This window comes from Oreochromis aureus, linkage group 6 (genome assembly GCF_013358895.1).
Source record: "Oreochromis aureus strain Israel breed Guangdong linkage group 6, ZZ_aureus, whole genome shotgun sequence".
In the NCBI taxonomy this organism is placed as follows: Eukaryota; Metazoa; Chordata; class Actinopteri; order Cichliformes; family Cichlidae; genus Oreochromis; species Oreochromis aureus.
In genome coordinates this window covers 35,778,229-35,793,807 of record NC_052947.1, presented here as the reverse complement: position 1 = coordinate 35,793,807, position 15,579 = coordinate 35,778,229, and the positions used below count along the sequence as shown (strand labels likewise).

Sequence of the window (15,579 nt, the reverse complement as noted above, 5' to 3'; positions counted from 1 at the left end):
CATGTATCCACTGGCCAAGAAACCCTAACCTGATATATACACAAAGCTCCAACAATCAGACAGTCCATTTTGAGCAACCACTTACCAAGACTGGGGAGGAAGAAGTCTACTTTATCAGGAAGAGAGCTCCAGAACCAGTGTCAAAGAGGGGCAGCCATCTTCTGTAACCAGTTGGGGCGTGACAGGAAAAGAGAGAAAAAGGAGCATAGAGAGGATAGAAACCATTAAGAAAAATCTATGAGAGAAAGTAGGCAAAATAGGGGAGCAGTCAGTCTATTACCGGCAGCATAATGGAGATATGTTTAAGGGTCACCTTTATCAAAAAGTAACTGTCTTTTAGAATCAGCCAATCAGACTTCATAGGTGGAAAGCTAAATCAAGCATTACAGATCTGAATCTACACTTTCATAAGTGGATTTAGCAAATACTTCCAAACACTTTTAAAGATAACTTTGTTAAGTTTCAAGAAACATGATAAACTTTTCCCATTCAGCACTGGTCTTTGTTAGTTGAAAGGCTTTGTATTATTTGCTTGTGTTGTATCTCGAAGCTTTAATTATTTTGTTTGTATATCACATCACTTCTTAAGTATATGTGTGTGCACCTGTGTCAGGGGGTGTGCAAACCTAAATTATCTCCAGACAACAGTGCATATATCACAGGTTAATTGAGCTAGAACTCTGTAATGTGTTTGTGTGTTATTGTTGTGGGCTTGGGTATTACTCTAGTTTATCTCTGTGCCTTTGCATAATTGCTTTGTATGAATTTGATGCAGGAATAGATAGAATATCTAAGGCTGACTCATCTGTAATTATTTGCTGTGAACTGGCCACAGTAAAATAAAATGGGCTGCAAATGATGGTGGAGCAGTATGTTACAAATGCTTGTTTAAAAAAGAAAAACGAGGTAACTTGCTGCAAGACACTTTGTATGTTTGGTTTCAGTCCACACAGCAGGCTAAACATACTACAAGCCAAATGTGATGAAGCTGTTAACTAAAACAATGATAGGCAGTGATAACAGACTCTCTCAGCCACCAGGCTTTGTAAGTCTTTGATGTTGCCAAACTTCAGCCACACTTTGCAATCAGGCGATGACACCGTAAACGAGCTACTATCTTTACTCAAAAAACACACAAATATAGCTGCACACTCAGATACAAAGAGACACACATACAGTTCACATGCACCAACAGATACGCTTGACACAAGCATACACACTCACATACGCGTTCTGTCTCTTGGATGGTAGTCATCTACATTATTGTGAGACAAAACGGAGAGAGTCAGAGGGAATGAGAGCTTGTACATCAAAGCCAGCTCGGTTGATAGTGATCGTAGCCTGTGGCTGGAGATGGAGATGTGCAACGCAAGTCATCACTCTCAGCAGGATTGCATGACATTGGTGTCTGTGTTTATATGCCTGTGTGAAATTTGACATCCACCAAGTCATTCATCCATTCATCCAGTTCACCATCATATGTCTCAGGAAGGTGTCCATGTTTGCTGTTTGTGTGTGTGTGCGCATGTAGGTGTGTGTGTGTGTGCGTGAAAGTGCGGGGGTACATGCGTGCATTATTTTTCCTATGATTTCCCATGGTGAGCAGGCCTGGGGCAGATGTGATGCACCAGCTGTTATCTTTTATTTCTTCTTCCTCCTTTGCAGCCCATTGCAACAAATATTAATGCACATGAATTCATACAGGATACAAGCTTCAGAGGTTACAAAGTCTTCTCCAAAAACTGTATCTTTCACATCTTCAGTGACAGTTCATTTCTACTTGTACAACACTGGATTGTGTCTGCAACTTGTGACCAACCGGTATGGTTGAAGTAACATGACTTTTAAGCCTTTGTTACTGATTCCTGTTATCCCTATCAAGAGTAAATTTGGATATTTGATTACATTTTTAAGCAGCTCCATTTTTTATCAATGAAATAATTTTGAGACAATATTTTAAACAAATTGAATTGTCTACAGTCATACTACCCACTCTCAGAGGTGATATGCATACTCTTGTTTTGAGAATTGAATAATGCGATATTCCCTAAAGGCATTATTTCAAGCAGGCCATGAAGTCAAGCCTTGCTGCAGTCCTGGCCGATGATGGCTTAGCCGATATGCTGCTATGCATCCAGTTGACAGTTTTCATAAAGGGTATGCTATTTAGATTGGTTTAGCCTGTCTGCAGTGGAGAGCACATTGAAACCCAACTGCACCTGAGCTCCTCTGTTCATGCTGGGTCTCACTTAGTCAATACCTGCTCTGTTTATACACGGGACTTGCTGCCACTCACCAATTTTCAATGTATGTGCATGGCAGGACACGAACGTCCCATAACAGAGGCATATCATGAAATATAATATACTATTTCAGTTTATTTATTGTTTTTTTCTAATTGTTTCATTTTTTCAGGAATTTAGTTATAAATCAATGCATATTATATTTCACTTCTTAAAGGACACAAACAACCTTAATTAATTACAAGGTATAATTCATGTATATAATATATTTAAGAAATGTCACCATGTGATTACCTTTAAATTTGAAAAGTTTTACCTTTTTTTCATTGTACTTTGATTACATTTGTGGGTACAAATGAGAAACAAGAATGAAAGGTGTTTTTCTTCTTTTTTATAATGGCAAAGGAGGCTGAACGTGTTCCCATTAGTGAGAACTGATGTCATGTCAAAATTAGTTTCTCACAGCAAAAGTAAGCTGGGTCAGAATCACTTGTTAGTGCAGTACACCCCAAAAGCAATCTGTCAAAGTACTGAAGAGAAGAAATGTACATGTCAAAGTGGTATCAAAAGAATCATTTCTCCTCATGTATCCTGGCAATCATAGCTCAAGATTACTTTCCGAGTGGCTGTGCAAAAGTTGTATGAAATAACTCATGAATCTGTCTGCGCAGATAACGATCTTCTTCTTCGTTCAGCTGCTCCCATTTGAGGTCAGCACAGCTGCATTATGCATTTGCATTGATTTCTTTCATGGGAATCTTTCTCTGTCACCCCAACTACCTGCTTGTCCGCTTTGATGGCATCCATATACCTGGCCTTCCTCTGTTCCTCACACCCTGCCAGCTCCATCCTCAACATCTTTCTTGTAATATACCCAGTATCTCTCTCGCACACATATCCAAACCAAAGCAACTCATTGTTGCCTGTCTTACTTTGTCCCTAAACAATCTAAAATCAGCTGTCACATATTCAGCCACTTCCAAAGCAAATCTCAACATCTTTAACTCAGTTTCCGCCAGCTTGTGTATTTTTATCACCAACACAATCGCCACTAGTTGATGTAGTTGGGGTTAACATAGCTGGTCTTACCACCATGTTGTCAACCTTCGTTTTTACTTTTGCTGGTACCCGTCTGTCACAAATCACTCTTGACATTCCTGTTCATTCACACTCTGCCAGCAGTCTCTTTTTCACCACTCTCTGGCACCCCACCCACTCTATCCTGGCCCTAATATTATTTAGCATTGTCTACTTATCACATCAAATAGTAACTTGGCCTTGATAGTAATCACAGAAATAAAAACTTTTTCATCTTTATACTCTGTACCCACGGTATCAAATATTAAAAAAGGAAAGGAAGAAAAACAAAACAGCTGTTGTTCAGCTGTGAAGTTCAGGGACTCACCTTGTGATAAGAGAAAGATAAAGGTTTGGGCATAAAAAGGAGTGGAGTATAGAGAATTAGAGTGAAGTAAGAAAATGTTTTTGAAGGAGCCCATGGCTGTGGAGGAGGAGGAGGAGAAGTAGAAGAAAAAATGAAAGGAAAACTGTCCTCAAGGATACAGAAAAGAGAAAAGTGTAGTTGGTTTTCAGAAATACTAATAACATTCTCCTTTGTGCTCTTAAATAACATCCTGCTCTATCCTAAATAAAACTTGAGACTTGAATTGGGTTTCTATGTGCATATATGGTATGTTATGCAGATACATTTTTTTAACACTTTAACTGAAAAAAGGGTAATTTTGAAAATAGCAAACAGCTTATTTAACAACTTTTTCTGATGTGGGTTTATTAATCATATAGTGAACATGTTGATATAAAGGCTGTTATATCATGAGCCAGAACTATCTACATGTGAATAATGAGGTTAACAAACAGGGAATGGAATTAGATAATACAGTCATAGCCAAAAGATTTGGTAATGGCACATACTTTGTTTTTCATGTGCTATACCTCTTCAGTCTTTATTAAGATTTTTTTTACATGTTTCTATGACAATGGAGAACAATCACAATGATTCCATATGTTTAAACAGTTTTTTTGTTTTTCAAATACATAAAATGTAGTTTTGACAGTTACTGCCTGTGCAAGACAATTATTGCTGACACGGGAGAAAGTCCATAGTGCGGAGAACTAATATGAGCAAGTAAGGAATACAGAGCAGAGTACTGTAGCAGTGGATGAAGGATGCAGTCAGGCACAGGTGGATGTGTGATAAACTTTATTTAATTAAAAAATGGCTAATTTAGTCAAATGAAAATGTTTTTCTTACTTTGTTGCAGTCAACTGTGGTTAGTTTTAAACTGTAGGCATTGACAAGCAAGCTCTTCCTTCTGCATATTTACTCCATCCAAGATTCATTTTTAACTTTTCTACAATATTCTTCTTCTATAATAATAATTAAATTATTTTAATGTGTGTTATTTAGCTTGCTTTAGTGGATTCCAAATTATATTTGTAATCTCCAATAAAATAGTTTAAATCATTTGTAAAACTAATAAAATCCTGAAATTGAATATTAAAAAACATCTATTGTTGTGAAAATTTAGTTATAATTACAAAAAATCCTGATGATAATTTATAACTTCTTCAAGCAACAACATCATTGTTAATGTTATTGGTGCAGCAAGGGGTCATAATGACCCCCGCTGGCAGAACTAGGGCATTTGGAGTGTTGGCGGTTCTAATGTGTTACACAATAATTACTCAAAACATGCTGGATGACATGATTACACATAATCAAACCAAACCCACTTTTAATAAAGTTAGCGAACCCATATCTGCATTAAACAACACAAGGTTAAATCAGGATGATTGTTATTGAGAGGCAGTCGGATGAATGCATTTTGTTGAGTGGCCAACTGTGATAATGAGATATTGAGAAAGTTATCAAACATATGATATTTACAAAAATGCAGCAGCAGTGAGCTAAAGCAATATAACCGAAGGGTGAATTCAGAGAGAAAGCAACACAGCTGGAAAAAAGGCATTTAAAGGAAGCAAGAGTAAAAAGAAGTTTACAGGACAGGAGAGAAAGCAGGGGGTTAGGGAGATGTGCAGTACCCATAGTAAATGACCACAAACTGTCTTTGAAAATATGGATCAAAATGGACCACAGATTTGATCTGATCTCAGCAAGGAAACATGTAATCTTAAAAAACAGTAATAATTTTTCTCGTAATGTTGGTTTAAGCATTCTGCTACTCCCTGACACATATAAATAATGACACAGAAACAGCTCTGAATCTGAAGGCAAAGTAATGTGGCATTTAACACTGGGAGAAGTTTGGAGACTATAAATGTGGGTAAATCTGGAGCCAGAACAGTAAAGAGTAAAAGAAATTTCCAGGTTGATGTCTGTGGATTGCTTTGGTGTGTGTGTGTGTGTGTGTGTGTGTGTGTGTGTGTGTGTGTGTGTGTGTGTGTGTGTGTGTGTGTGTGTGTGTGTGTGTGTGTGTGTGTGTGTGCGCGCGCATGCGTGCACACATGGAGCAAGCATGCACACACACACACACAATCAGAAGATGAATTTCATATATTTCATGTTATCAATTTTCTTTTTACACTCACCTTTAAATATACAATTACAGTGCTATATATAGATAAGTGCCCCACACCTCAATTGTGAGGTGTAAGGTAAATGTATTTAAGTAGAGGTCAGGACAAGAGCAACAGAAAACTCATGTTTATTTTTCTAAATAAACATGATTCAACATAGATTTAAAATAGTTTCACTTCATCTCTTAGCTCAGTTTTATTCTCAACCCCATCAAAATGGGATTGTTTTATTTTTATTTATTTAATTATTTTATTTTTCATATTTTTTTATATCCTTTTTCATATTCTTCATTTCATATTCTTCTTCATTTCTTCACAAAATTCCATCCCGGTGACAAATTTTGATCACCTTTTTGTTAACGTATGTTGTATATGACACGTGAAACAAATGCACTCAGAGAACGTAACTTTTCATTTTCAGAGGGCTGATAAACATCAGAAGAATTTCAAATCAATGTTTTTACATATATACATGCTTCTAATTATCAGAGTTACAAGACAAGACTATTACTACAAGACTACTTGGCCTCAAACAGACAATGTAAATCCTGGGGAGCTGTGGCTGTGGTAGTCGAGTGTGGTGCATCTGTCCGGGTTGGCATGCAGCTGTGGCTGGCGTGGTGCTGCAGTCACAGCTGCAGGTAATTGGGTCGTCAGTATTAATGTCTATTTATCTCTTCTGCAATGAACCTGGCACGTGGCTCCCTGATGGTTTCTCCTTGCACTGGCAGAACATTGTCTGCAAAATGGTCCACCGTTCACAAGTAGCCTCAGTATACAACACACACAGACGACAGCACATTCCAGGTGTTTATATTTTATATTGCACACATGTACCTTCTAGCCTCAGGCCTCTTTCTTTGTTTGCCTATGCTGTATTGAAAGTCCACATATAACCAGACTCCAGAGTCAGTATTTCAAATCTACATGATCCAGTTTTACATATCATACTTGTTCAACAGCTGCCTGATAAGTAACTCATACCATCTCTTTCATACTGGTGGACTTTATTTATTCCTTTGTCAACTTTGATTCATAAGCATCATCCTTGGGCATAAAGTACCAGGCTCACAGGCAAATAGGCATCTACTATACATCAACTTACCTATTTATAGTTTAGAATATCTCCATCTTCTTCCGCTTTATCCGGGGCTGGGTCTCGGGGTCAGCAGCCTAAGCAGAGAAGCCCAGACCTCCCTCTCCCCAGCCACCTCCTCCAGCTTATCCGGGGGAACACCAAGACATTCCCAGGCCAGCCGAGAGATATAATCTCTCCAGTGTGTCCTGGGTCTGCCCCGGGGCCTCCTCCCGGTGGGACATGCCCGGAACACCTCACCCAGGAGGCGCCCAGGAGGCATCCTTTTCAGATGCCCGAACCACCTCAGCTGGCTCCTTTCGATGTGGAGGAGCAGCGGCTCTACTCTGAGCCCCTCCCGGATGGGTGAACTTCTCACCCTATCTCTAAGAGAGAGGCCAGCCACCCTTCGGAGGAAGCTCATTTCATTTAAAGATAGCCCCTTAAAAACCCAATAAACCAAAGCACAGAAATGGAATGACCTACAACTTTGAAAGAAGTATCAGTTCTCCTTCTCCTCGACTAAAACACTGTATGAGTTTTTTAGTTTGGTTCTTCTTCTTTTTTTATATATTAAATAATTATTGTATCTCACTGTAATGGATTTTTGGGGGGTGGAGACTAAATTGGAGACCTCATTTATAGTATGTCTTCTTTCTTTCCACTAAAAACTACACTGAACTTTCATCCAACAGAAGGAAATTTTCTAGGTTCAGATTCACTTTTTTGTGTGCAATTTGCATGTTCTCCTTATGCTTGAGTGGGTTCCCTTTCATCTTATTAGGTTAATCAGTGACTAAATTGGTCGTTTATGTAGCTGTCCTCTCTCCTTATGACAGCTGGGATAGGTTCTATGTTCCATAGTTTAAAGTAAAACTTCAATGTTGTTTTGGTTGCCTTCAGTTGGTTGGTCATTACATGTGAATGATGTGTGTGCATTTGTGTTTATGAGTATGTGTGCACGTGTTTGTGTGTGTTTATGACTATGTGTGCATGCATGTGAAAGATTTTGTGTATGTTTGTGTATGCCTGTGAGTGTTTGAGAAAGAGAAAATGACAGAGCAAGACAGAGAGACAGACAGAGACCGAGAGTTTCCTTTTCCTTCACTGGCAGCTATTGATTGGGTCTTTGGAGCTGAGAAACAAGATATCACACAGCAACCAATCTCAGTTTGGATTATGTCATATCTCTCTCTCACTCCAGCTTTTCCCTCCACTACACTTCTACTCTGGGTTCCCTTCACTCAAGTGGACAGATCCTCAAGGTGGAAAGAAACTCAGCATTCATACCAAGATATCGAACTCCCCGGTGAATCCCTCCAAATCATTTTTAGAGGCTGCCAATTATACAGGGGGCCTCCAAAGCTAGATGACTTCAAGGACTTCTTAAAAGTCTGAGGTAAATTGAACTTTCATGCAGTGTTGACAGCTCCAGTAAACATTGCTCTGTAACATGTCATAAATAGCCAATGCCACAAGTTTGTAGTATATGTAGTCCTGTCTAAAAATGTGCAATTACATTACAGTTTTTCACTGATGACTTTTCTTACCAGTCACTGTCACACTGCAGTCAGCTGGTGGTTCTTTTTAATTGTGCAACTTGCATGAAATGTTTGATCCTATTTGTATCATTTGCATGTAAAAGAATTGGCCTTACCTTTCTAGGCTGACTGATCTTCATTTAACCTTGCATACAGCCACATAATAGAAAAGGCACTGTGCCACTACAAAGCACTTTGCATGTAAAGATGCGACTGGACAAGTACCAATTCTAATTTGATGTAAGCAAGACACTGGACGAGTGCCCACTGGGTGCTTGCTTCACTGGGTGAATGAATGGGGAATGCCAGTTTACAACAGTCTGGTAATTCGCAGTGGCATGCTGCAACTCCATGCATACATATATATATTTATATATGTATATATATTTAACCCTATATCAATTTACCAGCATCTTAAGCAAACACGTAATGTATTGCGTTTTATTTTTATTTACAAGCGACTATTGGAAAAAATAAAATAAACTACTTCTGTTATTTAACCAACACACCAAAACTGTCAAAATCCAGCAATTAAAAAAGATTTTTTTACCCTGTTTGGTTTTGGTTATGTCAGCAATGGATCATCCATTTCTGAAAGCTGCTCAATTAAATCTTTTCAGAATTATTCAAGAGTTTAGACTGGCTTTCTTCTGTGAATGATAATGTCATGTAAACTAGCAATCTCTAATCAAATCTTTGGTTTTGTATTCCAAAAATGAAGCGCTACCTTAAGAGGCCTTAAAAATATTGAAAGAAAAAGACTTGACGAGTGGCATAATTGGTTTCACGCATTTCTACTCTTTTGGGTTCGGCTGCATTCGGCTTGGTCTTGCTTCTCCTGTTGTGTCTGTTGTACTCCTGTGCTGCCTCAGGTAAATTTGTTATAGCGTCAGCAGTGATATTTTAATAAGGCTGCACACCATCAAAGCTGCTTTGATGGTGTCCACCTTTTTTTTTTTTTACACGGATGTCATTTTCAAATTTGTGGCATCAGTCTGGAGGTGTGGCAGTTTTGTCTCATTGAGAGATAAGACATTCATCAACTTGCTATATGGCTCGTTGTGCCTGGGATTTGATCGTATGAGTACAAAACTAATTAATGAGAAAATGACTAATTTTGATGTGATTTTAGTGTCATTTAAACTATCATTTTTTGAGGTGACACATCCTTAATGGCTACTTTCACAGAGTACTTACATAGTTACACTGTTTAGGGAGTTTTCAAATTATATATGTGTCATAGAGAGACAGGTGCTTTTACACCTCCTCAGTAGATTTTGCTAATTGTGTCTCTCTGCTGTTCAGTTTTAAAAAGGTAGTGAATATTATGCCAAAATAATAAGCTGGACAGCAGGTTATTCTCAGGTTACTATGAGAGTCCCCTTGAACATTGTGAATGTTTTCACTAAGTGTTAATAACCTCTTTAAAGATTGCTGTTATTTTTTTGAATGATTTAGACTGAGCAGCCTTGTCAGTGGTGTTTTCTAAACTCTTGTGGTTCAGTGTTTTGAAAACTCAATGGGATAATTTAAGAGTTGATGACCTGTACAGCTGTTATTGGTGCTATGAGAGGCATGTCATGCATCAATGTGTTAGATATCACACGCTGTACATAACTTGATATAGACAAAGCTGGATATATTGATTTTACAATCATGAAAAGGGGCAGTGTAGGTTTGGATTTATTCATAACATAAATTAACGGTGGCGTATCACATCTTTGGAGTCCAGTTTCTCTAGCCACTCTACTGCTACACCTGTTCTCAATCAAGAAATCACTTAAATAGGACCTGTCTGACAAAATGGAGTAGACCAAAAGATCCTCAGAGGCTAGACATGCTGTGATCCAAGGAAATTCAGGAACAAATGAGAAATAAAGTAATTGTGATCTCTCAGCCTGGAAAAAGTTACAAAGCCATTTCTAAAGCTGTGGGACTCCAGCGCACCACTGTGAGAGCCATTATCCACAAATGGTGAAAACATGGAACAGTGGTGAACCTTCCCAGGAGTGCCTGGGAAGGTTCACCACTGCAGCAATGACTCCTCCAAGAAGTCACAAAAGACCCCAGAGCAACATCCAAAGAACTGCAGGCCTCACTTGCCTCGGGTAAGGTCAGTGTTCATGACTCTGCCATGCAGGTAATTTTTGCCCAGTCTTTCTTATGACAGAGTTCCAAGATAAAAACCACTGCTTAGTAAAAGGAACATACAGACTTACATTAGTTTTGCCAGAAAACATTCTGATGATCCAAAGGACTTTTGGAAAAATACTCTGTGGGCTGACGAGATAAAAAGTTGAACTTTCTGGAAGGTGTGTGTCCTGTTACATCTGGCATAAAACTAACACAACATTTCAGAAAAGGAACATCATAAAATATGGTGGCACCAGTGTGATGGTCTGCATCTGTTTTGCTCCCTCAGGACCCGGAAGACTTGCTGTGGTAAATGGAACTATTAATTCTCCTGTCTACTAAAACATCCCAAAGGAGAATGTCCGGCCATCTTTTCATGACCTCAAGATGAAGTGCACTCAGGTTCTACAACAGGACAATGATCCAAAACACACCAACATATCTGCCTCTGAATGGCTTAAGAAAAACAAAATGAAGACTCCGAATGAGATGCTGTGGCATGACCATAAAAAGGTGGTTCATACTCAAAAATCCTCCAATGTGGCTGAATTACAACAAATCTCCAAAAATGAGTGGACCAACATTTCTCCACAGCGCTGTAAAAGACTAACTGCTAGTTAGCACAAATGCTTGATTGCAGTTGCTGATGCTAAGGGTGGCACAACCAGTTATTAGGTTTAGGGAGAAATCACTTTTTCACACAGGGCCATGCAGGTTTGGGTTTTTTTCCCCTTAATAATAAACACCTTCATTTAGAAACTGAATTTTCTGTTTACTTGTGTTATTCTTGTCTAATATTTGAATTAGTTTGATCTGAAACATTTAAGTGTAACAACATACCAAAAAAAAAAAAAAAAAAAGGAAATCAGGAAGGGGGCAAACACTTTTTCACAGCACCATTGTGTTCAGCAGAAACAGGCTCACTGTCATTCAGCATGGTATATGAAAATGTGATGAATGATATATTGCATATAAAAAAAAGATATTAGTTTTTGAGAAATTGTGATTACAAACGTATAGCACATCTTGCCCTTTAGCATTTTGTGCATTAAAGGATGTGGGAAAAGGACCCAAAGTGCAGACTACGGAGACCGACGTGAACTCAAAACAGCTTTAATGCTGAACTCAAAAGTGTAACAAAACTAAGAATACAAAATACACTTACATAGACAAAACACACAGCAAGATAAGGGTAGATCGCGACAATGACAAACTGAAACACAGGGCTTAAATACATAGAGGGAGCAATCAGGGAATGGGCAACAGGAGGGAAACACAGCTGGGGCAAATCAGGACTAACGAGACAAAGAAAGCAAAACCAGATACACTAACATGAAACACAGACTTTCAAAGTAAAACAGGAAACATAACAGAGACGCAAACTTAACAAGGGGATACAGCCGACAGGGGAGACAGAGCAACTATAGAACACAGAGACATAAACCATAAGACAGAACTCTAAGAAACCCAAAGACTAGAAATGATAAATAATATAATAAACTCAAAAGCTCTGGGTCAACGACCCAGGCATCCTAACAGTACCCCCCCCCCCAAAGAGCTGGCTCCCAGACAGCCCAAACCAAAACACCAAAACAAAAAACAACCCAACCAGGGCGGACGGTGGGGGTCCAGGACGGAGGGCTCGAAACACACCAAACACAACCCAGAGACCAAAAACAGAAAAGACTGGAGCCCCGAAAACAACCAAACAAAACCAGGCACACGACAGTGCCAAAAAAAAAAAAAAAAAAAAAGTTCAGGGGGCCGGCCCGGAGGCTGACGGCACCAAAGTCCAAACCTGGGTCGTTCAGGAGGCCGGCCATGCGAAAAGCAACGGCGGCGAGGCAAGCGAAGAAGGTCCGGAGGCCGGCCACGCAGAGGGCAGCGGCGGTGAGCCAGGCGAAGGAGGTCCGGAGGCCGACGGCCCAAGAGCCCAGAAAACAGGTCAGGGGGCCGGCCGGCCGGGAGGCACCGGCCGGCCGGGAGGCACCGGCGGCGACGGAGCAGGTCAGGAGGCCGGCCGGGCGGGAGGCACCGGCGGCGACGCAGTTCAGGGGGCCGTCCATGACGGTGATGACAGTCCGCCATTGGCCTGGAAAGTGGCCGGACAGGACGAGGACGTGCAGGCTGAGCAGGGCGAGGACGTCCAATCAGAGGCCCGGAAGGAGGTCGGACAGGACGCGCAGGCCGGACAGGAGGCGCAGGCCGAGCAGGACACGCAGGCCGAGCAGGACCAGACGGCATGGAGACCTCAGGCGCAGACGAAGCTAGACGGAGCGAGGCAGGACCAGGCGACACTGAAGGCGAAGACACGGAGGCCAGACCAGGCGAAACAGAGGCTGAAGCTGCACCAGGCGAAGCTGAAGACACGGAGGCCGGCCCAGGCGACGCAGAGGCTGAAGCCGGACCAGACGAGGGTGAAGACTCGGAGGCTGGACGCGGCGTGAGAGCCACAGGCGGAGGCGCTGCAGGCGGCGGCGTGAGAGCCACAGGCGGAGGCGCTGCAGGCGGCGCTGAAGCTGGAACAGGCGACGGCGTGGATGCTGCTGCCGCTGCCGCAGGCGATGTGGATGTGGATGCTGCCGCCGCTGCCGCAGGCGGTGTGGATGTGGATGCTGCCGCCGCTGCCGCAGGCGGTGTGGATGTGGATGCTGCCGCCGCTGCCGCAGGCGGTGTGGATGTGGATGCTGCCGCCGCTGCCGCAGGCGGTGTGGATGTGGATGCTGCCGCCGCTGCCGCAGGCGGTGTGGATGTGGATGCTGCCGCCGCTGCCGCAGGCGGTGTGGATGAAGCTGCCGCCGCTGCCGCAGGCGGTGTGGATGAAGCTGCCGCTGCCGCAGGCGGTGTGGATGAAGCTGCCGCTGCCGCAGGCGGTGTGGATGAAGCTGCCGCTGGCGGGGACGCTGCAAGCGACGATGTGGGCGCTACAGGCGGCGATGTAGGTGGTGGCTGAACGGTCTCCCCGGAACAGTCAGTAGAGATGAGGATGTGTTGGCTGGGTCCTCCAAGACCCCCAGCTGACGAGGCAGGAGGCTGGACGGGCTCCTCGGACCCTCCAGCTGACGAGGCAGGAGGCTGGACGGGCTCCTCGGACCCTCCAGCTGACGAGGCAGGAGGCTGGACGGGCTCCTCGGACCCTCCAGCTGACGAGGCAGGAGGCTGGACGGGCCCCTCGGACCCTCCAGCGGAGACAGAAGGCTGGACGGGCTCCTCGGACCCTCCAGCTGACGAGGCAGGAGGCTGGACGGGCCCCTCGGACCCTCCAGCGGAGACAGAAGGCTGGACGGGCCCCTCGGACCCTCCAGCGGAGACAGGTGGCTGCGGCTGGACGGGCCCCTCGGACCCTCCAGCGGAGGCAGAAGGCTGGTGCGGTTCTCCAGAACCCCAGCGGGAACAGAAGGCTGGGCGGGCCTCGGACCCTCCAGCGGAGGCAGGCGAGGCTGGGCGGGCCCTCGGACCCCCTGCGGAGGCAGACGAAGGCTGGACGGGCCCCTCGGACCCCCAGCAGGAACAGGAGGCTGGGCGGGCCCCGGACCCTCCAGCGGAGACGAACAAAGGCTGGTGCGATTCTCCAGAACCCCCAGCGGGAACACAAGGCTGGACGGGCCCCTCGGACCCTCCAGCGGAGACGAACAAAGGCTGGTGCGATTCTCCAGAACCCCCAGCGGGAACAGAAGGCTGGACGGGCCCCTCGGACCCTCCAGCAGGAACAGGCAGCTGGGCAGATGAGTGAACATGTGAAAATATAATTGGCCGAAAAACACTAACCTTTGCTTGATCCATAAGCTCTGCAACGCCAAGTCCCAGTTCTTTAGCCAACTTAGTTATGGCAGGTGGCACTCTGTTGCCAGTTCTATTTGCCAGCTGAGGCACGGAAAAAGTCATAGGTTGAGAATTTGCCAGAGAAATAAAAGTAGTCCTAGACTTAACAGCAGCCACAGGGGCTGACCGAAACACTAAACAGTCACTTTCTCCCAAAACTGGGGTGTGCTCAGGCGTTCTGGAGTGGCAGTGGCGTGAACGCTGTTTACTCCGGGAAGTGGGAGCAGGCGAACCGGGCCACGAAGCCTCCGGCTCACCACAAAGGAGCAGTTCTCCAGAACCTCCAGCAGAAACACTGTCCTGCTGTGGCGAACGCAGCTGCTTAACAGCGAGCTCCGTCTGCTGCTGCTGCGTTAGTGTGGAGAGAGAGAGAGCCAGCTCACTGGCTCTGACGTGCTCCTCCACGCGCTATGGTGTGGCCCAGATGAGTGTCCATGGAGAACTGATGAAGCTGGGGGTTGGTTGTAATCATTGCCTCGACCGCGCTCAGTCCCACAGCCATAGCCTGTAAGCTATCGGCCTGAGCAATGCGGTCCAGCAAATCAACCAACCTCGTCATCTCAGCCTTAAAGTCTGAGGTGGAACAGTCTGCGGGGTCCATGTTCTGGTCACGATCTTCTGTTAGGTGTAGGCTGTGTGCAGACAGGAAAAGGACCCAAAGTGCAGACTACGGAGACAGACGTGAACTCAAAACAGCTTTAATGCTGAACTCAAAAGTATAACAAAACTAAGAATACAAAATACACTTACATAGACAAAACACACAGCAAGATAAGGGTAGATCACGACAATGACAAACTGAAACACAGGGCTTAAATACATAGAGGGAGCAATCAGGGAATGGGCAACAGGAGGGAAACACAGCTGGGGCAAATCAGGACTAACGAGACAAAGAAAGCAAAACCAGATACACTAACATGAAACACAGACTTTCAAAGTAAAACAGGAAACATAACACAGAGACGCAAACTTAACAAGGGGATACAGCCGACAGGGGAGACAGAGCAACTATAGAACACAGAGACATAAACCATAAGACAGAACTCTAAGAAACCCAAAGACTAGAAATGATAAATAATATAATAAACTCAAAAGCCCTGGGTCAACGACCCAGGCATCCTAACAGGATGTTTCATGTTGCTTAAAAATGCAGTATTGAATGAAACAGTTTGAAATAACATGCAGATTATGAAATTCAGATTTATAT

At 43.4% G+C, this 15,579-nt stretch overlaps 1 protein-coding gene across 1 annotated transcript; it reads left to right on the top strand.

Annotated features, from left to right (window-relative positions):
* The first annotated feature begins 12,792 nt into the window (after window positions 1-12,792).
* LOC120440654 (circumsporozoite protein-like) lies at window positions 12,793-14,698 on the top strand. Its single transcript, XM_039613518.1, has 2 exons — window positions 12,793-13,488; window positions 14,546-14,698. The coding sequence occupies exons 1-2, from the start codon at window positions 12,793-12,795 to the stop codon at window positions 14,696-14,698; spliced, it is 849 nt and encodes a 282-aa protein (XP_039469452.1).
* The last annotated feature ends 881 nt before the right edge of the window (window positions 14,699-15,579 follow it).

Bases quoted from the DNA above. Each gene is read 5' to 3' on its own strand.
- LOC120440654 (XM_039613518.1), top strand. From the start codon at position 12,793: ATGGAGACCTCAGGCGCAGACGAAGCTAGACGGAGCGAGGCAGGACCA. The intron at 13,489-14,545 runs GTAGGTGGTGGC...GGGTGTGCTCAG, and splicing joins TGGGCGCTACAGGCGGCGAT to GCGTTCTGGAGTGGCAGTGG.